The 26007-nt window shown below is 35.4% G+C and overlaps 1 protein-coding gene across 15 annotated transcripts in view; it reads right to left on the bottom strand.

Moving 5' to 3' along the window:
• Window positions 1–26007, bottom strand: part of BIRC6 (baculoviral IAP repeat containing 6) — a 246461-nt gene that overhangs the window by 139527 nt on the left and 80927 nt on the right. For 8 of the 15 annotated variants that reach the window (XR_004352692.1, XM_032652164.1, XM_032652165.1 and 5 more), the window contains 10 exons: window positions 16563–16750; window positions 15430–15753; window positions 15092–15191; window positions 12628–12842; window positions 12084–12292; window positions 11393–11739; window positions 4865–5084; window positions 4213–4346; window positions 3332–3469; window positions 1807–1934 (listed from right to left, as the gene is read on the bottom strand). Coding sequence is in view for 14 of the 15 variants with exons in the window: in XM_032652164.1 (XP_032508055.1) it covers window positions 1807–1934; window positions 3332–3469; window positions 4213–4346; window positions 4865–5084; window positions 11393–11739; window positions 12084–12292; window positions 12628–12842; window positions 15092–15191; window positions 15430–15753; window positions 16563–16750 (2003 nt within the window). In the remaining variant the exon portion in view is untranslated. The remainder of the gene's footprint in view (window positions 1–1806; window positions 1935–3331; window positions 3470–4212; window positions 4347–4864; window positions 5085–11392; window positions 11740–12083; window positions 12293–12627; window positions 12843–15091; window positions 15192–15429; window positions 15754–16562; window positions 16751–26007) is intronic. The other 7 variants (XM_032652171.1, XM_032652172.1, XM_032652176.1 and 4 more) reach the window with 3 other exon arrangements.

The following is a 26007-nucleotide window of genomic DNA, read 5'->3' as shown; positions in this document are numbered from 1 at the left end:
AATCAAAGAAGTAACATCCATGCACTACTAACAACTAACTATTCCTCAGACCCCACTTTTTTTTTTTTTTTTTTTTTTTGCGGTACGCGGGCCTCTCACTGTTGGGGCCTCTCCCGTTGCGGAGCACAGGCTCCGGATGCGCAGGCCCAGCGGCCATGGCTCACGGGCCCAGCCGCTCCGCGGCACGCGCGATCCTCCCGGACCGGGGCACGAACCCGCATCCCCTGCATCGGCAGGCGGACTCTCAACCACTGCGCCACCAGGGAAGCCCCAGACCCCACTTTTAAGTTTTGCTAACTGTCCCAAAAATGTCCTTTATAATAAAGCATAAAATAGTAAAATACTGCTAAGAAAAATCCACTGGATCATTCTCTAGGTCTGTTTTCCATCTTCATATCCTAAAGTAAATACAGCAAATATAATCATTCAGTGCTCGATAAATTTTAGCTGAATTTGAAATTTCAGGTGATGATTAGTACCACCTAAAATTAGTTAGGAGTCTCAAATGGAAAAAGGAGTTGAGGGAAAAGCTTCACATCATTTTTCTTGCAAAAGGCCAATAGTTGCTCATAGTTGAAAAATTCAGTAGTAAAACTAAATAATTTATTGCTGAGTTCCTATTTTTTAAAAAGCCCAAAAGCTTTCACAAACTTTCAGATCTTAAAGGCGTTCTTATAAAATCTCATTTCATCTTAAATCAATTATACAAATATTTTTTAGATGACACACTAGGCTCTATACCGGGTATCAAAGATACAGTATATATTCCTGTATATACTGTAAGACAAAGAGGAAGACACGTTTTAAAATAAAGAACTGGCTCATAAGAATCTGACATCAGCTATAAACTCAGGTTAATAAAAGAATCCCAACAAAAAAGTATGATAAATATAATGAAACGAAAACTATAGGGTACATGGGAAACATACTTTATGGGACAATAACTGAGAAACCAGGGAAAACATCTTTGAGGAAGTGAATGTAAACTAACATGTGAAAAATAAGTTAGATTATCCAAGCAAAACAGTAAATTCAGTAGTTGGTGGGAAGGAGGGGAGGGATGGGGGATAAGCACATATTAAAATCCTGGATGAAAAAAATGGTGTAGGTGGTCCAGGAACCCACATTCAATATGGCTAGACCAAAATTCAAACCTGAAAGTTAGATGGGCAGATGACAGAGATACTAAAGCTATGTTAAGGAGTTTGACCGTCATCCAAAGTTCAACTGGAAACCACTAATAATTTAGAGAAGAAGTGATATGATTAGGTTTGTATCTAAAAGAACTCTGTAGGGGCAGCATGAAAAATGGATTGGACTGAGAAAGAACCAAGGCAGATAGGCCTTCTGACTAGGCAAATGACGGCTGCACTTAGAATGGTAGTAATAGACATGTGAAGAGGTAGACAGTTTTTTTGTTTTTTGATGTGTACCATTTTTAAAGTCTTTATTGAATTTGTTACAATATTGCTTCTGTTTTTTTATGTTTTGGTTTTTTGGCCGTGAGGCATGTGGGATCTCAGCTCCCAGGGATTAAACCCACACCCCCTGCATTGGAAGGTGAAGTCTTAACCACTGGACCGCCAGGGATGTCCCTACAGTTTAAAGGACATTACCAAAAATCTGTAAAATACATATTGTTGCCATCTTACAAATAAGGAACTCAGACTCAAAAGTGTCAAATAATTTCCCTAAATTAACTAGTTCATTAAATATCATACCTAAGGTCTGATGGCAGGTCTATCTCATGCAATGTCTCAAACATTAAAACAAACCAACCAAACAAAAAAAAATACTGAAAATTACCTGTTTATGATGAACTAGCTGCTTTCTTATTTTTCTGGAATATAATCTATCAAGGCTACTGCTGCCTTTGGAAGACCTATTTATGTTCTGGGTGTGCAGATTATTATTAATAAAACTCCACTGGTTACCTACAGGGCAAGGAAAAGTTGTATTAATAATTCTGTTAAATGTGATTTTAAAGTACTATTCACACCCAGAAAACATAAAATGATGTGTCGATAACGACAAAGCAATTTTTTAAAAAAATTAAGGAAACCATCGTAAAGAAATTGCTAAGAACATCTGACCTTAGCAAAGTTAACCTAGATCCTAAATGACTTTAAGACCACAGTTCTCTCTGCCTCCAATCCTTTCATTAACAGCCAACTTTCTCCACAACTGTTTAACATTGATCTCTGTACAACACAACTTTGATAATGTCGCTCAACTTTAACAACAACAAAATGCTCACTATTGCCTATTTCGAACTCACATGCTTTTTGTACAGGGACCCAAAAGAAGGGATACTCAATAATCTGATTTAATGACTGCAAAAATAAAGTTGGATAGTTTAAAAAACATGCTGTGTAGCTCTACTTATTCTCATTTTGGAATGTGTCCAGATTATTCCTTGTCACTCTGCTCAGTTCAGGCTTAATCCCATACTTTAACCATCCTCAATGATTTTTTTCAGGTCTACTTAACCTAATGACATCTTTTTCTGTTTTCTATTATCCTTTTGTCAAGTTAATTCAAATTCTTCAAGCCCTAAAAAAATGTCTTCTACTAATGTATTTCCATAATACATGAATACTGTAAATAAAAAACTAACTCCTCCCATACCATCTGTTACATTCCAACTTTACAGGTAGTTGTATTTGTGTCTTAATTCTACATCCTATAACTGAGACATATAGCATTTGTTAAAAATATTCCCTGTACATGAAAAGAATTCCCCACCCTATTCTCAAACATAATGTGTACCATAAACAACTGATTCATTGGGCTGGCCAAAAAGTTCATTCAGGATTTTCTGTAACATCTTATACCTATAAAACATCTCAAGTGATCTTTTTTTAATATTATAATCCTAATAATGCATAAAATTCTAAGTTTTAAGGCACTTACTACCTGTATTTACATATTAGATGTAGCTACTTCATAAAGTCTTGTTAACTTGGAAGAGGAGAAGAAAATTTGTCTTGCACTTTGTCTTTCATTTAAAAAATTTTCTGTGCTTTAAGCTTATGGAGAAAGATTACAACTCGCAAAAATCTGAGAATTTCTATATCTAAGCATAAAAGTCATTTGTAGTTAATTAGTAGACACATTTTATAATAGTAAATGGAATGATATACTAAACTAAATACAATAACTCTTCACAGATTCCTTTTTATAAACTTCACCTATATGTATGTTATTCCTGGTAAAGTTAATATTTTACATAAATCACATACAGCTGGAATCTCCAGGCCAATGCCAGTTCTGGAAAAACTGGGTAGTCACTCAAAATCCCCACCAACAGATTATTATAAACTTCTGATACCTGTCATAAACCTCTCCCTGTCTTTACCATTCAAAGGTTTCTTTGCAGCTGCTGCTTCGTCTTCTACAGTTGCCACATAATCTAGCAACCTGGACACCAGCATAACAACCCAACTGATCATGGGAATATCTAGTACTCCTGAATAGAAATGTGAGGAGAAAAAATAATCAGGTGACTCTAAGAATCCTAATGAAATCTGATAAAATAATTATAAAATTAAGACATTTTATAAATCCAAAACACACCATATAATTATGAACACTAATATTTATTTATAGTAAGCCTCAAAACTGAAACCTATGGCCAAAAATGAAGTAACACATCAAATCAAATGGAAGACATGACAAATGCTTCTTGGTACAAAAATAGATTCATAAGTGTAGCTTGAATCTAACAGGTAATAACTTATAAACTAGAAAACAAGGTATAAGAGGCTATTCTTAGACTTAAAGGTGACTGAAATTTAAAAAGTCTCTCAAGTTACAATTCATACAGTTTTAAACTCTGCTCTAAAGTTTTTATTCCAATAACAATTTTCTTGCTCAAATGAAGCTCATTATCCATGATGAGAACAGCAATGCTGCCTTAAAGCTTAAACACAAGAGTTTGATTTTATCTATGATAGTATAAAAACAACATACCCACAACAATTCCCAAGTTCAAAACTCACATAAAGAAAAGGTAACATATTTTAAAAAAGCAGTAACCATATGGCAGTCAATCACACGAAGGCTGATCATTCTAAAAAGTCTACATCATAAAAATATTAAAGTGTGCAGCAAAATGAATAGTAAAATAAATATTTCAGACTACTCATTTTATAAAAGCAGTATTTACAGGAATCTTACGTTTTTACTAAAGATCACTAATTTAAATAATACCTTCTGTCCTCCTATGCATGGGTAACTGCGGCTGAAGAGGTGACAGTAAATTATCCAACAGATTAAGTAAGCTTTCTAATACTCCACTATTACTAAGTGATCTCTGACCAATGCAGGAAAGTAACATGAAGACCCTAAAAAAAAAAACAAAGATACAAATAAAGTAGCCAATATGAATCACTCTAAGTGTTCATCTTAAAATTAATTCACTTTGTAATCTAAGAGAGTAATGATAGACTATCTGGTTATTAGTAAGATTTATATCTGGAAGTATAATGTTAAAATTAGCTCTTTTTCAGCTACTGCTTATATTTTCTAATTTTATCTACAAGAAATCAACTAGAGAGAACTGTATAATAGACTCAAAAATATAAATTTGATACATAAAATAACATGATCTGATAGGAAATATTTGTAAACACAGATCTATAAACTCCACAGATTCAGTTAGGAAACTAAAGAATATAGTCCAGTTACATCATGTAGAATCTTCTTCAAAATGCCCTTCACTGGGCATTCCTCAAACTGTGAAAAGACAGGCTTTAGTTCATTTCTCCACACTCGGTAGCCACATACATAAGATTTCCAAATCTGAACACTGCGGGAAGCATAAGTCACTAATAACAAATTACTCCAATATTTTCTGACCTACCTATCCTGTGGAAAGATGAGAAGTTGCTCTGAATTGTACAGTTCCTGAAGAACATTAGAAAGAAACTGGCCCCACCATCTTTCACCACCACAGAGTTGAACCAGTAGAAGACCAGTATGTAACCGTATCTTTGGGGTTCCACTGATGCACAGGTGTTTAAAAAGCTCTTCACAGGCCTGGGCATGGAATGTACTCTGCAAAACTGCAGGAACAGAGTGTCCTATTACAAGAAAGAAAACAGTAAAATTTCCTATTTAAGAGCATGCTGTAGTATCAACATCAGCATCCCTAGACAGGCTTTCCTCTTTACCAGCATATTTTTGGTCTATTTATTTTCCTATTCATTTATTTACTCCTTCCATGTAGAATTTTAACTGTCAAATACTTGGAGAAAAGAAGAATTAGCAATTATATCAATTATGTTTCTTTTTCTGTGGAGTTCAGTGTATCAGATGGCTGTGTGTGCGTGTGCGCACATTACATCATATATAATAATCAAAAATAGCTCCTGGTTAGAAAATGAGAGTTCTGTATTAGATTAGCAATTTATTAACAGTTTTCACTGTTGCACTTTCAAACATTATTTATTATTTTGCTAGTAACACAATGATGTGACACATCAATAGCAGAAACTCAAGAAAAAAATCATCAAAAATCTATTTAGGAGATAGCCTCTCCACCAGAGGATAGACAGCAGAAACAAGAACTACAATCCTGCAGCCTGTGGAACAAAAACCACATTCACAGAAAGATAGACAAAATGAAAAGGCAGAGGGCTATGTACCAGATGAAGGACAAGATAAAACCCCAGAAAAACAACTAAATGAAAATAGGCAACCTTCCAGAAAAAGAATTCAGAATAATGATAGTGAAGATGATCCAGGACCTCGGAAAAAGAATGGAGGCAAAGATCGAAACGACGCAAGAAATGTTTAACAAAGTCCTAGAAGAATTAAAGAACAAACAAACAGAGACGAACAATACAGTAAGTGATTCCTACACTAGAAGGAATCAACAGCAGAATAATTAAGGCAGAAGAATGGATAAGTGACCTGGAAGACAGAATGGTGGAATTCACTGCTGCGGAACAGAATAAAGAAAAAAGAATGAAAAGAAAGGAAGAGAGCCTAAGAGACCTCTGGGACAACATTAAACACAACAACATTCGCATTACAGGGGTCTCAGAAGGAGAAGAGAGAGAAAGGACCTGAAAAAATATTTGAAGAGACTGTAATTGAAAACTTCCCTAACATGGGAAAGGAAATAGCCACCCAAGTCCAGGAAGCGCAGCAAGTCCCATACAGGACAAACCCAAGGAGAAACACGCCGAGACACACAGTAATCAAATTGGCAAAAATTAAAGACAAAGAAAAATTATTAAAAGCAGCAAGGGAAAAACGACAAATGACACACAAGGGAACTCCCATAACGTTAACAGCTGATTTCTCAGCAAAAACTCTACAAGCCAGAAGGGAGTGGCATGATATACCTGAAGTGATGAAAGGGAAGAACCTACAACCAAGATTACTCTACCCAGCAAGGATCTCATTCAGCTCCCATGGAGAAATCAAAAGCTTTACAGACAAGCAAAAGCTAAGAAAATTCAGCACCATAAAACCAGCTCTACAAAAAATACTAAAGGAACTTCTCTACATGGGAAACACAAGAGAAGAAAAGGACCTACAAAAATCAAACCCAAAACAATTAATAAAATGGTCACAGGAACATACATATCGATAATTACCTTAAACGTGAATGGATTAAATGCTCCAACCAAAAGACACAGGCTTGCTGAATGGATATAAAAACAAGAACCTCTGGGAGGATCCCACATGCCATGGAGCGGCTGGGCCCGGGAGCCATGGCCGCTGAGTGTGCGTGTCCGGAGCCTGTGCTCCGCAGCGGGAGAGGCCGCAGCGGTGAGAGGCCCGTGCACTGAAGAAAAAAAACAAAAACAAGACCCACATATATGCTGTCTACGAGAGACCCACTTCAGACCTAAGGACACATTCAGACTGAAAGTGAGGGGATGGAAAAAGATATTCCATGCAAATGGCAATCAAAAGCAATCTGCAGGGCTTCCCTGGTGGCGCAGTGGTTCAGAGTCCGCCTGCTGATGCAGGGGACGCGGGTTCGTGCCCCGGTCCGGGAAGATCCCACAGGCCGTGGAGCAACTGGGCCCGTGAGCCATGGCCGCTGAGCCTGTGCGTCTGGAGCCTGTGCTCCGCAACGGGGGAGGCCACAACAGTGAGAGGCCCACGTATGGCAAAAAAAAAAGAAAGCTGCAGTAGCAATATTCATTATCAGATAAAATCGACTTTAAAATAAAGAATGTTACAAGAGACAAGGAAGGACACTACGTAATGATCAAGGGATCAATCCAAGAAGAAGATATAATTATAAATATATGTGCACCCAACATAGGAGCACCTCAATATATAAGGCAACTGCTAACATCTATAAAAGAGGAAATCGACAGTAACACAATAATAGTGGGGGACTTTAACACCTCACTTACACCAATGGACAGATCATCCAAAATGAAAATAAATAAGGAAACAGAAGCTTTAAATGACACAACAGACCAGACAGATTTAATTGATATTTATAGGACATTCAATCCAAAAGCAGCAGAACACACTTTCTTCTCAAGTGCGCACGGAACATTCCTCAGGATAGATCACATCGTGGGTCACAAATCAAGCCTCAGTAAATTTTAGAAAATTGAAATCATATCAAGCATCTTTTCTGACCACAATGCTATGAGATTACACAAATGAATTACAAGGAGAAAAACATAAAAAACACAAACACATGGATGCTAAACAATACGTTACTAAATAACCAAGAGATCACTGAAGAAATCAAACAGGAAATCAAAAAATACCTAGAGACAAATGACAAAGAAAACACAACGTTCCAACACCTATGGGATGCAGCAAAAGCAGTTCTAAGAGGGAAGTTTACAGCTGTACAGGCCTACCTCAAGAAACAAGAAAAATCTCAAATAAACAATCTAACCTTACACCTAAAGGAACTAGAGAAAGAACAAACAAAACCCAAAATTAGCAGAAGGAAAGAAATCATAAAGATCAGAGCAGAAATAAATGAAATAGAAACAAAGAAAATAATAGCAAAGATCAATAAACTACAAGCTGGTTCTTTGAGGACATAAACAAAATTGATAAACCATTAGCCAGACTCATCAAGAAAAAGAGGGAGAGGACTCAAATCAATAAAATTACAAATGAAAAAGGAGAAGTTACAACAGACACCACAGAAATACAAAGCATCCTAAGAGACTACTACAAGCAACTGCATGCCAATAAAATGGACAACCTGGAAGAAATGGACAAATTCTTAGAGAAGTATAACCTCCCAGACTGAATCAGGAAGAAATAGAAAATATGAACAGACCAATCACAAGTAATGAAATTGAAACTGTGATTAAAAATCTTCCAACAAACAAAAGTCCATGACCAGATGGCTTCACAGGTGAATTCTATCAAGCATTTAGAGAAGAGCTAACACCCATCCTTCTCAAGCTCTTCCAAAAATTGCAGAGGGAGGAACACTCCCAAACTCTTTCTATGAGGCCACCATCATCCTGATAGCAAAACCAGACAAAGATACTACAAAAAAAAGAGAAAATTACAGACCAATATCACTGATGAATATAGATGAAAAACTCCTCAGCAAAATACTAGCAACAGAATCAAACAACACATTAAAAGGATCATACACCATGATCAAGTGGGTTTTAACCCAGGGATGCAAGGATTCTTCAATATACACAAATCAATTAATGTGATTCACCATATTAACAAATTGAAGAATAAAAACCATAGGATCATCTGAATAGATGCAGAAAAACTTTTGACAAAATTCAACACCCATATATAACAAAAACTCTCCAGAAAATGGGCACAGAGGGAACCTACCTCAACATAATAAAGGCCATATACGACAAACCCACAGCAAACATCATTCTCAATGGTGAAAAACTGAAAGCATTTCCTCTAAGATCAGGAACAAAACAAGGATGTCCACTCTCGCCACTATTATTCAACAGTTTTGGAAAGTCCTAGCCACAGCAATCAGAGAAGAAAAAGAAATAAAAGGAATACAAATTGGAAAAGAAGACGTTAAACTGTCACTGTTTGCAGATGACATGATACTATACATAGAGAATCCTAAAGATGCCACCAGAAAACTACTAGAGCTAATCAATGAATTTGGTAAAGTTGCAGGATACAAAATTAACGCACAGAAATCTCTTGCATTCCTATACACTAATGATGAAAAATCTGAAAAAGAAATTAAGGAAACACTCCCATCTACCACTGCAACAAAAAGAATAAAATACCTAGGAATAAACCTACTTAGGGAGACAAAAGACCTCTATGCCGAAAACTGTAAGACACTGATGAAAGAAATTAAAGATGATACCAACAGATGGAGAGATATACCATGTTCTTGGATTGGAAGAATCAATGTTGTGAAAATGACTATACTACCCAAAGCAATCTACAGATTCAATGCAACCCCGATCAAATTACCAATAGCATTTTTTACGGAACTAGAACAAAAAATCTTAAAATCTGGAGGGAGACACAAAAGACCCCGAATAGCTAAAGCAGTCTTGAGGGAAAAAACCAGAGCTTGACGAATCAGACTCCCTGACTTCAGACTATACTATCAAGCTACAGAAGTCAAGATTATATAGTACTGTCACAAAAACATAAACATAGATCAATGGAACAAGATAGAAAGTCCAGAGGTAAACCCACGCACCTATGGTCAACTAATCTATGACAGAGGAGGCAAGGATACACAATGAGAAAAGACAGTCTCTTCAATAAGTGGTGCTGGGAAAACTGGACCGCTACATGTAAAAGAATGAAATTAGAACACTCCCTAACACCATACACAAAAGTAAACTCATAATGGATGAAAGACCTAAACGTAAGACCGGACACTACGAAACTCTTAGAGGAAAACACAGGAAGAACACTCTTTGACATAAATCACAGCAAGATCTTTTCTGATTCACCTCCTAGAGAAATGGAAATGAAAACAAAAATAAACAAATGGGACCTAATGAAACTTCAAAGCTTTTGCACAACAAAGTAAACCATAAACAAAGACAACCCTCAGAATGGGAGAAAATATTTGCAAACGAATCAACGGACAAAGGATTAATCTCCAAAATATATAAACAGCTCATGCAGCTCAATATTATAAAAACAAACAACCCAATCAAAAAATGGGCAGAAGGGCTTCCCTGGTGGCGCAGTGGTTGAGAGTCCGCCTGCCGATGCATGGGACACAGGTTCATGCCCCGGTCCGGGAAGATCCCACATGCCGTGGAGCAGCTGGGCCCGTTAGCCATGGCCGCTGAGCCTGCGCGTCCGGAGCCTGTGCTCCGCAACGGGAGAGGCCACAACAGTGAGAGGCCCGCATACCGCAAAAAAAAAAAAAAAACAAAGGGCAGAAGACCTAAATAGACATTTCTCCAAAGAAGACATACAGATGGCCAAGAAGCACATGAAAAGCTGCTCAACATCACTAATTATTAGAGAAATGCAAAACAAAACTACAGTGAGGTATCACCTCACACCAGTTTGAATGGGCATCATCGGAAAATCTACAAACAACAAATGCTGGAGAGGGTGTGGAGTAAAGGGAACCCTCTTGCACTGTTGGTGGGAATGTAAATTGATACAGCCACTATGGAGAACAGTATGGAGGTTCCTTAAAAAGCTAAAAATAGAATTACCATATGATCCAGCAATCCCACTACTGGGCATATACCCAGAGAAAACCATAATTCAAGAAGACACACTGCAGCACTATTTACAATAGCCCGGTCATGGAAGCACTATTTACAATAGCTGCAGCACTATTTACAATAGCCCGGTCATGGAAGCAACCTAAATGCCCATCGACAGACGAATGGATAAAGAAGATGTGGTACGTATATACAATGGAATACTCCTCAGCCATAAAAAGGAACGAAATTAGGTCATTTGTAGAGACGTGGATGGATCTAGAGACTGTCATACAGAGTGAAGTAAGTCAGAAAGAGAAAAACAAATATCGTATATTAACGCATATATGTGGAACTCAGAAAAATCGTACAGATGAACCGGTTTGCAGGGGAGAAATAGAGACACAGATGTAGAGAACAAATGTATGGACACCAAGTGGGGAAAGCGGCTGGGGGGGTGGGATGAATTGGGAGACTGGGATTGACATGTATACACTGATGTGTATAAAATGGATTACTAATAAGAACCTGCTGTATAAAAAAAGTAAAGTAAAATTCAAAAAATTTAAAAAATAATCTATTTAAGAAAAACAAAAATAAGGGGAAAAAATGAATTAACCTAAAAACACATTACATAAATACATCAGAAAGGATACCAAAATAAACAGAACCCAGGAAATATGAATACAACAAAACATGCAACAAAATCACATCAAATATATTTCCGGCCTTTTTAAATACTTAAGTCAAATACAAACCATTGGAAGAGTGAAGAAGGCTGAGCAAAGTGTCCAATAAATATCTGATGATAGTACGTAACTGCTCTGTGGAAGACGTCTGAATTAAATCTTTTGGGTCTGAAGTTTCATTCAACATCCTCCTACTTGCTCCAAGAGCTACTCTGAGCCTCTGCACTGCATTATGAGCCAAATTTAGTTGAAGCTGTAGCTGAATACAGTCCTGATAGGCAGAAAAGACTCTGCTGTCCTCCTCGACGGCCTTGTCTGGCTTTCTCAGAAAGTACTGTGCATTGTTAGCACTGTTGAGAGGAGGAAGATCAATACTTTGCAAAAGAGTTTCTAGTCGATGACAAGCCAAGTTATACCTGTAAGTAAAAAATAAATGAATAATTCCTGCAATGTTCTCTTTGACATACATGTACGAATACACACTAAAATTAAATCTCTAAAACAAGTTAACACCATTAAACCATTAAAAAGAATTAATCAATGTCAATTCATCAATTGGTAAGTACTAAAAAAAATAGATCCAATTACTTAATCACAATATATTAATGCATTAAACATTATTGTAACATGCTAGTGTCCTACTGCCTTTTTCTCTTTTCTATACACTTATGAAAAGTCATTTCTTGACAAGTATGTGGGAGACATTATAGAAAATATAGGGTTTCAATAAGACTAAAATATATTGCAATTTTCTACTAACCTGCACTGTATATCCTCCTGTAGAGCAACCATCATTGTTAAATGCTGGTCAATTTCTGGTTGGTTTGCAGATTCTCCCTCTCCCCTCAGAGGATCATGCATTAATTTCAGTTCACTCTCCCAAGGCAAGATATAGGTATGACCATAGTAAAATCCTAATGGGATTTTAGCTCTGGCATTTGTACTTCCATAGCGTCCAATGACAGTGATCTGAAATGAAAACTTATAAATATACATAACCACCCATCTACCACAATAAAAATCTGAGTCGTGTATTTTAAAAGATAATTATATTATAAATTATAAAAAGATACTTTTGTTTTTATTTTTTAATTGAAGTGTAGTTGAATTACAATGTTGTGTTAATTTCCGCTGTACAGCAAAGTGATTCAGTTATACATAATTTTTCCATTATGGTTTACCACAGGATATTGAATATGGTTCCCTGTGCTGTAAGGATACTTTTAAATTATATGTCTGAATATTTTCCATAACTTATCAGAAACATGGAAGGCATATCAATTCATTTTCTTGAAGTTCTTTACCTTCATGAATCTACACACTGGAGGTGGTATCAAATCATGAAGAATTAGTGAATGGGTGCTTATATCTGTTGCCACTACCAATCGCCTCCCATCAACCTCTTCTCCTAATGTCCAAATGTCAATTGACAAGGAGGCCAAGTCTCCACAAGTGGGAATCAATACGTCTGTCAACAGTATTGGTCTACCAAAATCCAAGGTCACAAATCTCCTTGCTCCTATGAGAAATAGAGAGCAACAGCTGACACAAAATACCACGTATCAATTAACCAAAAGACACACTCTGGAACATTCATCTTAAAATAGGAAATCAACTCACTAAACTATAAACAAGAAGAAATGTTAATAATTCTCATTCAAAAACTGTCTAAAACCTCAATTTATATTAGTTTGAACCCCAAGATTTAAGTAAAAAATATACAAGAATAAGTTTGTTACTGTGAAGGCAATCAACTGTACATATAAGCTTATTTTAAAACTTTAGAGCAAAAAAAGGTAAATCAGCAAAAATATAGATTAATTCAATGAAGCACCTATCGGTTCATCTTTCAGTCATTTGGTCTTTTAATTTTACAACTAAATGTATTTATTATTGATACCAAATTTTATTATTTGATTTTGGTTTTCTTAAGCCTTATTTAACATCTTTTGGAGTTGCATCTTACATTTGGGTTAAGATGTAAAGGACAAGCGTAAGGCTGAAATCGCATGTAGTCATTACTACCACACTAAAAAATCTCTGAGGAAGGTCCTCCAATGGAGACAGATAAAACTTACTTACAAACAATGCTTCCCTCCCATACTGACACATCACTGTCTCTTCAGCTCAGTACCAAATGAAGAAGAAGGCTTACTCTTAAGGGCCACACTAAAGAGACAGTATGTCTTTTATGTGTAAGCTCATATATTAACAAAAGAATGATCTGAGAGAAACAGAGGAGCAGATTTGCATCTCTCAACTCACACACATTTCAGGAATAAGTTCAATTAGTGAAACAGCAGGCATTAATAAAAATCCTACTTATTTTTCTTCTTTATTGTGTTAGGGGCAGATAGTAACCTTACCAGTTACATTTTACAGTGAAGGAACCCAACTAAATTTAACTTGTAGGACTAGTGCCATCTCCATAGAGCCATTTTAAGGAAAACAAGGCAGTATTTTCCTAAACAGAAAGACCACTGAACAAAAAACATAATTCTCCCCCCTTTGGGGGGCTTACGTGCCACAGTCGAGTCCACAGATAGAAAACCAAATCATAGTGTAAACAACTGCTCACATTTCATAAAGACTGGAATTTCAAGTCTATATGCCATGAACACTAATTACTGTTACCAATGAATGATTAGTTGGGCAGAAAACAGCATGTAACACTTTAATTTTTAAAACTCTCTTTTCCAAAGAGGAAACAACCCACTGCAATAAAGCAAATATGGTTCAACTCTTCATATGATGAAAAGTGATCCAGTATGCACTATATTCATGTTAATTCTTCCTATAAAACACACCTAAGGACTTCGTTAAATTCTGCTGCTGTTCAAGCCCAGAAATAACACTTGGTAGGATAATGAGGCAAATATTGCCTACAGTGTATTAGTAAACATGCTCTAATTAAAAGCAACTATCCTGATCACAGGTCTGTAGCACATAAGCATGGTACAAGCCTAAGTAAAATTTGAACTATCCAGAGACCATGAAATGTTAGTAATCCTACTCAGTTATTTTAATTAGCAGTAATCTTGTCAGCTATTCTCAAAAAATGGTTCCAACACTAGAATGCTAGTCTTAATGAATACTTCTTTAAGCATAATTTTTAGTGTAATGGTAATTGAGCAGCTACAATAAAGACAGATATTTATGTCAACCATAGTTCAACAGACGAGATTCTTTTTTTTTTTTTTTTTTAATTAATTAATTTTTGACTGCATTAGGTCTTCGCTGCTGCGTGTGGGCTTTTCTCTAGCTGCGGTGAGCAGGGGCTACTCTTCATTGCGGTGCGCGGGCTTCTCATTGCAGTGGCTTCTCTCGTTGCAGAGCACGGGCTCTAGGCACGCGGGCTTCAACAGTTGTGGCTCGTGGGCTCTAGAGCGCAGGCTCAGTAGTTGCGGTTCACGGGCTTAGCTGCTCCATGGCATGTGGGATCTTCCCAGACCAGGGCTTGAACCCGTGTCTCCTGCATTGGCAGGTGGATTCTCAACCACTGCACCAGCAGGGAAGCCCCAGGTGAGATTCTTATACAGAAGAAATCCACTGTTTGGATACAATTAATGAAACCACTCAGCACCACTCTTCCATTCAACTTGGTAAGCTCACAGCTTGAGCCTTATGTAATGCTTATTCTTGGTAAAAAGCACTTTCCCAAGAGCAGATGTGATTTATTTGCACAGGAAAATCAAACTACAAAATATTAAGTCTTCAAAGGGCCAGCAGACAAGGCAAAAAGAATATTTTAAGCAAATCAAAGATTACCTGAATGCATCCGTTCTATAATAATGGACTGGTGAGGGGGAGGCTGAAGAAAATGTGAAGCATGAGAAATTGCAAGGGCTAGACCAGAGCCAAGTGGATTCTAGAAAAGAAGAAAGTATAACTCTATATTGATATCACTCTTGCTCTATAAAAACTAATAACCATAATATAAAGTTAACAAGTCCCATTTCCAGATGTATATTCTGTAACATTAAATAAAATAATCTAATTTGATATAACAAGTTAACGTAATAAAACTTTGCTTTCTAAAGTTAGCGTATACATCAAAATACTTTTAAATGTCTAAGCGAACACCTATTTAAAATATAGTAATTTACCATTCTGGACTTGTTGGAATTTTTGTTATGTGCAGCAAGATTGACTGCTGGGGGATCAATAACTGAGCCTGGGAAAAGCTGTGCAAGTTCGGCATTAATCACAACGGAAACTGCTTCATTGGGTGGGGTGAGTGGTGGAGTCATAAAAAGTGGTGTTGTTTTTGGAGTGGGTGGAATAACATCAGATGGATGGATGAAGAATCCAGGGGCTGCCACTGGGTTGGAAGGCACAGAGTTGTGAACAGGACCTACTGCTGATGCTGCTGATGCTGCTGCAGCTGCTGCAGCTGTTGTCTGATGTAACTTGGCTTCCAGCTTCGCTTTCTGTAAAAGAAGTAAAAGCAACAAATATAGACTAATCCTGCCTATCTAAATTGTGGGGAATACTACGTGGGTATATATTGTGAAAATAAACATGATTAACTGTATCCTAGTTCAATAAAAAGGAAATTAAGTAAAAAATGGACTCAACATGGAGTACTCCTATGCGATATATGTGTGTGTGTGTGAGTGTGTGTGTGTGTGTGTGTATAATACACACACACACACATACTTCCTTAAATATTTGATATAAACTTTCCTGAGTATTTGGGAAATAGGAATTTCTCAAAGCAAAGGCGGAAAGGAACCAGAACAATTAAATGTAAATAAGGAAAGAAAGTTCTCCTCAAAACAAAATATTAACAGGAAATGGATTCTCACGCTGCCTAACCTGATACAATTTGTCACCTGGAATTGTATGAAGTTTCCAAAACATCTGCTATTATTAGTAAATTTTAATTCACGTTAAGTTAATTGGTCTTTAAAATGTTGTTTTAGGTTTTTCAATCCATTAAAATAGTAACTTTTAGCTCTTATGTTTGACCAAGAGTGTTTATAAACAGAGTAAAGAATGGAACTTACTTAAAGACTGCAAAGAAAATATCAATTATATACCCCCAGATATGTATCAAAGAAAATGCATTTATATAAGTTTTAAAAATTTAAGTATATCACAAAGATGTTACCTCAATTTTTGTAGAAAATGATTAGCTCAGATCGGTCAACCTTTACAAAAATAATGGTCATTTTTACAGTTTTTCAGCTTTTGAAGTTTAGAGACAGCATGAACAAAGAGCCAAATAGTCTCCAACCTGTTGCTGAAGCTTCAAAAGCTGCTGCTGTTTCTCTTGCAGCACCTGTAGCTGTTGCTCGGCTGAAGCCATTGCATGAGAGAGAGACTGCAAAGCTACCTGGGCTGCTGAACTCAGGGCTGTCGAAGCTTCCCCAACTGTCCCAGATGATAGTCCACCTACTGCAGGAGTAACCCCGAAGGAACTCACTGGCATAAGACAAGGGGGGAAAAGAAACAGGATGAAGAAAAGGTTCACAGAGAAACATATACAAAGTATATACTACTTTCACACTAAAACTACAGTTAATTTTCCTTTAAAAATAAGATTCTTTAGAGGCAATCTTAATGGTAAAAGTCTATCAATAATAATAGTATTCAAGTATAAGGGATCCAGGAATGACTTTTGATCAAAGAAAAATTAGTATGCTTTTGAGTTTAAAAATATTGTCAGCATGGAAGAAATTTCATTTAACATGGCTAAACTCTTACGCAATTTGAGCATAAGAAACAGGCTGAGTTTCCTTTACTAAGTTTCTTACAGCAACACCAACTTCTTCTCCGTCCCCTAAAAAGCTCAAACAACTTTCAATTACAAGAACATCATTTAACAAAACTGACAACACCTATTTCCTCATTTAAAGCATAGCCTGGGAAAGAGAATCTTGCCCACAAAGAATATGCAAAGCAACGTTTCCTACCATATGCTCCTCAGAACACTAAGAAGAGGAGAAGCATGTCAGATGCACAGTCAAATAAGTCTGGCACATACTGCTTACCCATGAACATTATCATCATTACAGGTCTATGAAATCGCACAAAGTTAAAATTTTTTCACCCCTCTTTTCAATGTTATTCAAATATACAGCATAAAAGAACTTTTTTCCCATGATATATTTACCAGTATCTGTGTAAAACATTTTGGAAAAAGCTGAAATAAAAACTTAATTTCCTAAACTCACACAATTAATCTTCGACAAAGGAGGCAAGAACATACAATGGAGAAAAGACAGTCTCTTCAGCAAGTGGTGCTGGGAAAGCTGGACAGCCCCATGTAAATCAATGAAGTTAGAACACACCCTCACACCATACACAAAAATAAACTCAAAATGGCTGAAAGACTTAAATATAAGACATGACACCATAAAACTCCCAGAAGAGATCACAGGCAAAACATTCTCTGACATAAATCGTACCAATGTCTCCCAAGGCAATATAAATAAAAGCAAAAATAAACAAATGGGACCTAATCAAACTTACAGGCTTTTGCACAGCAAAGGAAACCATAAACAAAACAAAAAGACAACCTATAAGAAAATATTTGCAAACGATGTGATAAACAAGGGCTTAATTTCCAAAATATACAAACAGCTCATACAATTCAATAACAAGAAAACAAACAACCCAATCAAAAAATGGGCAGAAGACCTAAATAGACATTTCTCCAAAGAAGACATACAGATGGCCAATAGGCACAAGAAAATATGTTCAACATCACTAATAATTAGAGAAATGCAAAACAAAACTACAATGAGGTACCACCTCACACTGGTCAGAATGGCCATCATTAAAAAGTCTACAAATAACAAATGCTGGAGAGGGTGTGGAGAAAAGGGAACCCTCCTACTCCTACACTGTTGGTGGGAATGTGAACTGGTGCAGCCACTATGCAAAACAGTATGTAGGTTCCTTAAAAAACTAAAAATAGAATTGCCATATGATTCAGCAATCCCACTCCTGGACATACATCCAGAGAAAACTCTAATTTGAAAAGATACGTGCACCCCAATGTTCATGGCTGCGCTATTTACAATAGCCAAGACATGGAAGCAACCTAAATGTCCATCAACAGATGAATGGATAAAGAAGATGTGGTACATATATACAATGGAATACTACTCATCCATGAAAAAGAATGAAATAATGCCATATGCAGCAACATGGATGGACCTGGAGATTATTATACTAAGTGAAGTAAGAGAAAGACTTACTTATATTAAGGAAAGATAACTGCTACAATAATAACAAATGTTTAGTATGTATTACCTACTACCTTACACTGTTTTAGTTAATTACTACATTCAACAAATGAACCCTGAAGGGCAGGTACTATGATTCTGGTCTTTAGTTGATTAAGTAAAGAATGGCTCAGAGAAGTTACCCTGTAAAGTTACCTAATGGTAGAACTAGGGTTAGAACCAAGGGCTGTGTGAAATCAAACCTAACATGAGGCATAGTGCTAAGCATGGGACTTACATCAACTCATTTAATCTTTGCAATGGCACATGAGTAGGTAATATGTTATCCCATTTTACAGATAATGTATCTAAAATTGAGGGAACTATATGGCAGAAACTAACACAACATTTTAAATCAACTATACTCCAATAAAAATAAAAATAAATAAAATAAAGTTGAGGGAAGTAACCTGCTCATAAATACCTGAAAAGGGGAGAAAAAAGGTAATCTGACAGCCTATCTTAACATCTAACAATGACTATATTATGCCAGAATTCAAATAAACTATTTTTAAAAACTAAGCTATAATCACAAGATTGAAATAACAACAAAACTGTGCATAGCCTCTTAACAATTAAAACTCTCCTCAACTTAAAAAAAAAAATGATCATTACAGTGTAGCCATCATACACCTCATTTAACTTGCACAAATTCAACTATATAAGCTTGGGCAAAGAAAGAGCAATCATAACTCATATAAGCTGTGTGCTGCAAAATGAAATCCATTTGCTCCATCAAGTGTTCCACCAAAGCAACAGCAGTTCATTCCAACTCTAGAGGGAAAATTATTAGACTTACTAAGGCATTTATGTTGTACTTGTACTTTGGGGTAATTTAAGTGGTTTTTCAATATTAACCATGTGTATTTTAGCCCTTTACTGATTTTAAAAATCTAATGCCCAAATAATATTTAAAGGAAAATGAGCTAAGTCACAAGAAACACGTTAAGAGACATAAACAACCCAAGAAAAATAAGTCATCCTGCTACTATAAAACTAATTTTTAAATCTTTTGCACAGAGTTTTCAATATCATTTCCTATTTTTATACTAAGAGCCTCTAAAACTAGATATAAAAAAACAGAGGTGAGAACAAGAAAAAGATGACTACTATCACCATTTCTATTCAGTATAAATGCAGGAAGTCCTAGGAAGCATGACAGAGCAAGAAAAAGAAATAAAAGATATAACAACTAGAACAACAACAAAGTAAAAATCTCTTTATTAACAGATGATATAATTGTGTATATTTAAACTCCCTAAAAAAAAATCCCTAAGAATGTACAATCTACAAGAATTAATAAGTTAATATAGCAGTGTCACCAGGTATGAGATTAATATACACAGATCAATTATACTTCTATAGACCAGCAAGAAAAACCTGGAAATAAAATTAAGAAAAATAGCACTTATAATAGCATAAAAATTCAAATAGCTAGGTACAAATCTAAAAACGATGTGCAAAACTTCTAGTGCACCAAGAACTATAAGACATCACCAAGATAAATGGAATACCTAATTTAGCATAAATATATACTAAAGAATATTACCATGTTAATGGACTGGAAGTCTTAATGTTAAGATGTCAATCCTCCCAAACTGACTTATATTCAAACCCCATATTAAAATACAATACGTTTTTTGAGTATAAATTATCAATCCAATTCTAAAATTTAAATGGAATTACTGAGATCTAATGTACAGCACATTGATTATAGATCATAATACTGTGTTATATACTTGAAAGTTACAAAGAGAGTAAATCTTAAATGTTCTCACCACAAAAAAGAAATAGTAATTCTGTGACGTGATGAAGGTATTAGCTAATGCTATGGAGGGAATCATTTTACAATATATAAATTTTTCAAAACAACACACTGTACACCTTAAACTTGCTCACTGTTGTATGTCATTTATATTTCAATAAAGCTGGAAAAAATGGAAATACAAAAGACCCAGAATCTTTATGAAAGAGCACCTTTAAGAAAAAGAATGTTGGTGGATTACACTCCTAGGTATACACTCAAGAGAAATGAAAACATACATCACAATGAACACTTAACACAAAAATGTTCACAGCAGTATTTTTCTTAATAGCCAAAAAGAGGAAACAACCCAAATGTCCATTAACTGCTGAGCAGATAAACGAAATGTGGTACATCCAAAAAAAATTTTAAGTGGTAAATATAAAATGGAATATTATTCAGCTACAAAAATGATGTACTTAGACATGCTAAATGGACAAACCTTGAAAATATTAAACCAAGTGGAAGAACCCAGACAAAAAGGTCATATACTATATGATTCCACATTTATGGGAAATGTCCAGGGTAGGCAAATCCATAGACTCAAAACAGATTAGTGATTGCTAGAAGATGGGGGAGAGGGGAATTGGGAGTGACTGTTAACGGTTACAGGGTTTCTTTCTGGAGTGATTAAAACGCTCTGGAATTAGTGGTAATGACTACACAACACTATGAAAACTTCATATATAAATTTTGTAAATCTACCAAAAAAGAAAAAAAGTTGGTAGATTTGTACTAGCAGATTTTAAGACTTAACATAAAGTTACAGTAATTAAGACAATGAGGTACTGGCATAAGGCTAGATAAACTGACCAAAGGAACAGAAATGACCCACACAGATAGCAAACACATAATTCTGAAGAGAGGTGACATTGCAGTAGAGTGAAGGAAAGATAGCTTTTCCCCCACAAATGATTACACACCAGAAGAGAGAAAGACTAAACTAAGATGAATTAGAAGAAAATACCCATCGTAAAAGAAGAGATTTAAAAGTTGAAATTATGTCAGTTATAGTGATGAAGTGTAACATACATGAAACTGGAGATGCAAGAAGAAAGAAGATAAAAAACAGGGCAGAAGCAGTGTTTCAACAGTTAATGGCTGAGATCTTTCTAAAGCTGATGGAAGATATGAAGTAAGCATTCAAGAAGCTCTGTGAATCCCAACCAGGATAATTACAACTGAAACCACATGTAGGAAATCAGAGAAAAATGCTGAAAACAGAGAGAAAGGAGGTGAAGGGCAGAAATCAAGGAGGGTGGGGGAAGAGTATGAATCTCAAAAACACCTTGAAAACTGACAATGACATTAAAAAAGGAATAATAAGACTGACAAGTGATGTCTAACAAAAACAGTGTAAAGTAAAATGAAAGATTACCTTTAAATAACTAGAAGAAATAATAGCTGGCTTACAATTCTGTAACATGTGAAATATTCTTCAAGAATGAAAATGGGGGCTTCCCTGGTGGTGCAGTGGTTAAGAATCCATCTGCCAATGCAGGCGACATGGGTTCAAGCCTTGGTCCAGAAAGATCCCACATGCTGCGGGGCAACTAAGCCCATGCGCCACAACTACTGAGCCTGCGCTCTAGACCCCACGAGCCACAACTACTGAGCCCACGTGCCACAACTACTGAAGCCCGCGTGCCTAGAGCCCATGCTCCACAACAAGAGAAGCCACCGCAATAAGAAGCCCGCACACCACAACAAAGAGTAGCCCCCGCTTGCCGCAACTAGAGAAGGCCCGTGCACAGCAATGAAGACCCAACGCAGCCAAGATTAAAATAAATAAAATAAATTTATTAAAAAAAAAGAATGAAGATGACATATCTTGATCCAAACAAGCCAAATGTAGAAAGTTATTATTATGATGTTCAGAAAAATTTAATTAAGTACTGAAAATTAGATGATACTATGACATTGATTATACTAATTTATTAGATTATGAGAAAGTGTATCATAATAAACCATAGTTAATTTAGATAATTATAATAAAAATGGAATCAGTTATTAAAGAGGACATCCGCATTGTTTAAGATACTACGTATGCAGGGCTTCCCTGGTGGTGCAGTGGTTGAGAGTCCGCCTGCCGATGCAGGGGACACGGGTTCATGCCCCGGTCCAGGAAGATCCCACATGCCACAGAGCGGCTGGGCCCGTGAGCCATGGCCATTGAGCCTGCGCGTCCGGAGCCTGTGCTCCGCAACGAGAGAGGCCACAACAGAGAGAGGCCCACGTACTGCCAAAAAAAAAATAAAAATAAAAAAATAATAATAAAAAAAATAAACAGATACTATGTATGGATAATGGCTGTCATTTATCTAATTTTTCAAGAAATATTTGAAATTTTCCTACAGAAAACTAAGTTAATTCATCATCAGTAGACAAGAACAAAAAAAGTGATCTTACAGAGTTTTCAGACATAAAGAAAAATCAAACCACAGAAAAGCTCAAAAGCAAAGAAACAGAGAAATGAAAATGGAGTTATGAAATAAATCCAAATGAATACTGAATATAAAAACTATAATAATAACCATGGAATTAAAATACATATAAAATTAAGGTATAAAGCCACATTGCCATATAAATTAGAAAGGTGATAAATAATGTTCAATATATTTGCACTGTATGGTAAAAAGAAAAGCAACTGGATTTCTGGATGTCAAGGATATGTGTATATTATGCTCTCTGGGATGATTGCTAAAAATATTATAATAAAAAGTAGAATAATAGCTCAATAAAAATACAATCACCAATAAAATGGAAACAAAGGAGAAAAAGAAACATCTAACAGGCAAGATGAGAAATCTAATAGCATATATGAAAAACATGGTAGATCTGAATCCAAATATATTACTAAGTACATTAAATGTAAATAAACTAAATACTCCAATTGAAAGAAGGGGAGGAAAAAAGCAATTACATTCTGCTTATAAAAGACATGACTAAAATGAAAGGAGACACTGAAAAGTTGAAAGTAAAAAGAAGGAAAAATATATACCATACAAATAGTAACTAAAAGAAAGCTGATAACTGGTAGAGAAAAATCAAACAAAGTAATTTTAGGAAAATCAATCTTAGAGAGAGAGAGATAATACCTAGCGATAAAAGATTCAATTCACAAGAAAGATACAACCATTCTAAATTTATATGGTAGCTTCAAAATGTATAAAATAAAAATTGTTGAAACTAAAATAGACAAATCCACAGGTATAATGAAAGGAATTTAACATGCTGATCTTATTAACTAAAAACAAAAACAAACAAAAAAAAACAGATGAAATAATCAAAGACAGAGAATTTGAAGACCACAATTAATCCAAGTGGATATACAGAGCACACTTCACCAAGTGCAGAGTAAACATTATTGTCAAGCATTATTGCTGATCCTCTGCAATTCCCAATAAATTTTGCAGACTGACAAAGTATTTCTTTTGACCCCACAGCATTTTAAATAGAAATGAATAAGATGATAACTAGAAAATCTTAATATGCTTGTAAATTAAGGAGCGCATTTTTTAACATTACTTACTGAAGTTGAATATATGAAAACCCTATAAAGCAGCAAATCAACTTCTACAGTCATAGCTAAGAAAATAGTGTATCCACTAGTACTAACAGCACTACAATATAACAACCCAAATGTCACTCAAGAGTACACAAATCAATAGTGGGTACATAAATTTTGTTTTATTCAGAGAGTAGAATCGTAAACAGCAATGAAAATGAACAAACTATCTATATATGCAATGATATAGGTGAATTTAACAACGATAACATGGAACAGAAGGCTGACCAAAAAATACATAAATGCAATTCTATACTACACAGACCCTACTCAATCAGTGTTTAGGAACACGTAGCTAAGAGGTTATACAAAGAAACAAATAAAAACCAAGAAATGATTACTCTAAAAGTTAGGACAGTGTTTACCTTTTGGAGAGAGTGAGGGAAAAATAAATGGAAAGGGGGTATGAAGAAATCTTCTTTTAGAGTACTGGAAATGTTATTTCTTGACTTGGTGGTCACATGGGCAGTTTGTGTTGTGATAAATTGCTTCATTATACAATTGTTTTCTGTACCTTTCTGTATGCGCATTATATTTCACAATTAACATGTTTCAAAAGAAAAGGAGACAGGAAGCTGAGAGACTACAGTCATCTTCTAGCACCTTATGATCACTAGTCAGGACTTTGCCCTAACATTTAATAAGTATCCCTCTGCTGGTGGTGGTTTCAATCTGGGTGGAATACAGAGGTGAATGCTTATAAAAGCATAGACTACCTTTGGAAAGACAAGAAACGGGTCCTATTGTATGTTTTACAGGAGTAGAAATGGGTAGGAATGTGAGGAAATACTTTTCTTTTTCAAACCAGATCTTTTATGTTTTAAATTTTATAACTTCTGAAAGTATTATTCAAACACATTAATTTTCTTAAAATAAAAAATTAATTTCATGACAGTTCCAAAAAAAAAGTCTGATTTAGAACCAAAGAGTTTTCTGGAAGTTTAATTTCTTGTTATCGCATGTTTCCATACCACTGTAAATATATAAGTTTCTACAAAATGACTGCAATAGTCCAAGAAAACAAACACAAATGAATTTTGACCCTTCTGGCATCTCCATATGAAAGAAATATAAAATTTTATTTTTAAATTAAAACTCTCAGCTACATAAGCCATGGATTTCACTTAGTGGTTACTTCTACAACTGGAAGATATAAGATGATTCTGAATAAAAAGGCACTCAAAGGACTGTTAATTTCCCTTTAAAACACTTTGTCATTCTGGACCCAAGTGCAAGATTAAATTTTTCAAGACTTCTCAAGCGAACTATTTTTACTTTCTGTTAGACAGTTGAAGAAACAAAAAGACACCTACTTACAAAAAACCATCAACAGCAGAATTCATTCAAGACAATATTCAAAAACACTTCTGGGACTGTAATATAAATGTAAAACCATATACCAATATTTTTAATTATAAAAACTTCAATTATTTGTGCCCAGATAGAACTAACTGTAAATAAACACTGATCCTACAATGTGAAGAAAAAACACAGGAAGTAAGATATACAGAATAAACAGAAGTCCTTCCCACTGATTATTCATTTAAAGCATCAACAACACCATATATTCAACACACACAAATACTGGTTCATATATCCAAAGTTGTTTTAAACTAGCTGAAAAAACAGTATTTCGTCTTCACTCATCTCAACCTTCTCAAAGACATTATCAAATATACCTTTAACTTTAAACGCAAGAAATTACATCATGATGCCAAACTGACCATCAAGACTGATTGCTGAAGGTGGGTAATGAAAATATAGTCTATTGTACTCGTCCCTCTACTTTCGTTATGTTTGATATTTTCCAAATTAAAATGTTTCTAAAAATGCATATACATAAAACAAAAAGATTTAACATAGGGTTCTAGAGGGTAGGAAAAAACCCATGAATAGACTTAGAAAAGAATATGAAACCACTTATGATTTTTCCCCAAAGTGTGCCTCCTACCAATAAGTTTCTACTAAACATGACAGCAAAGGAATTTACGTATACTATAAACTGATATGTAAATATTGATATATCACTTTATTACAACATAAAATATGTAATAAAAGAATGTATATAATAAGAGAA

Source organism: Phocoena sinus, chromosome 13 (assembly GCF_008692025.1).
Source record: "Phocoena sinus isolate mPhoSin1 chromosome 13, mPhoSin1.pri, whole genome shotgun sequence".
Lineage (NCBI taxonomy): Eukaryota > Metazoa > Chordata > Mammalia > Artiodactyla > Phocoenidae > Phocoena > Phocoena sinus.
The sequence above is the reverse complement of the archived record's forward strand: the minus strand, read 5'-3'. Positions and strand labels throughout refer to the sequence as shown.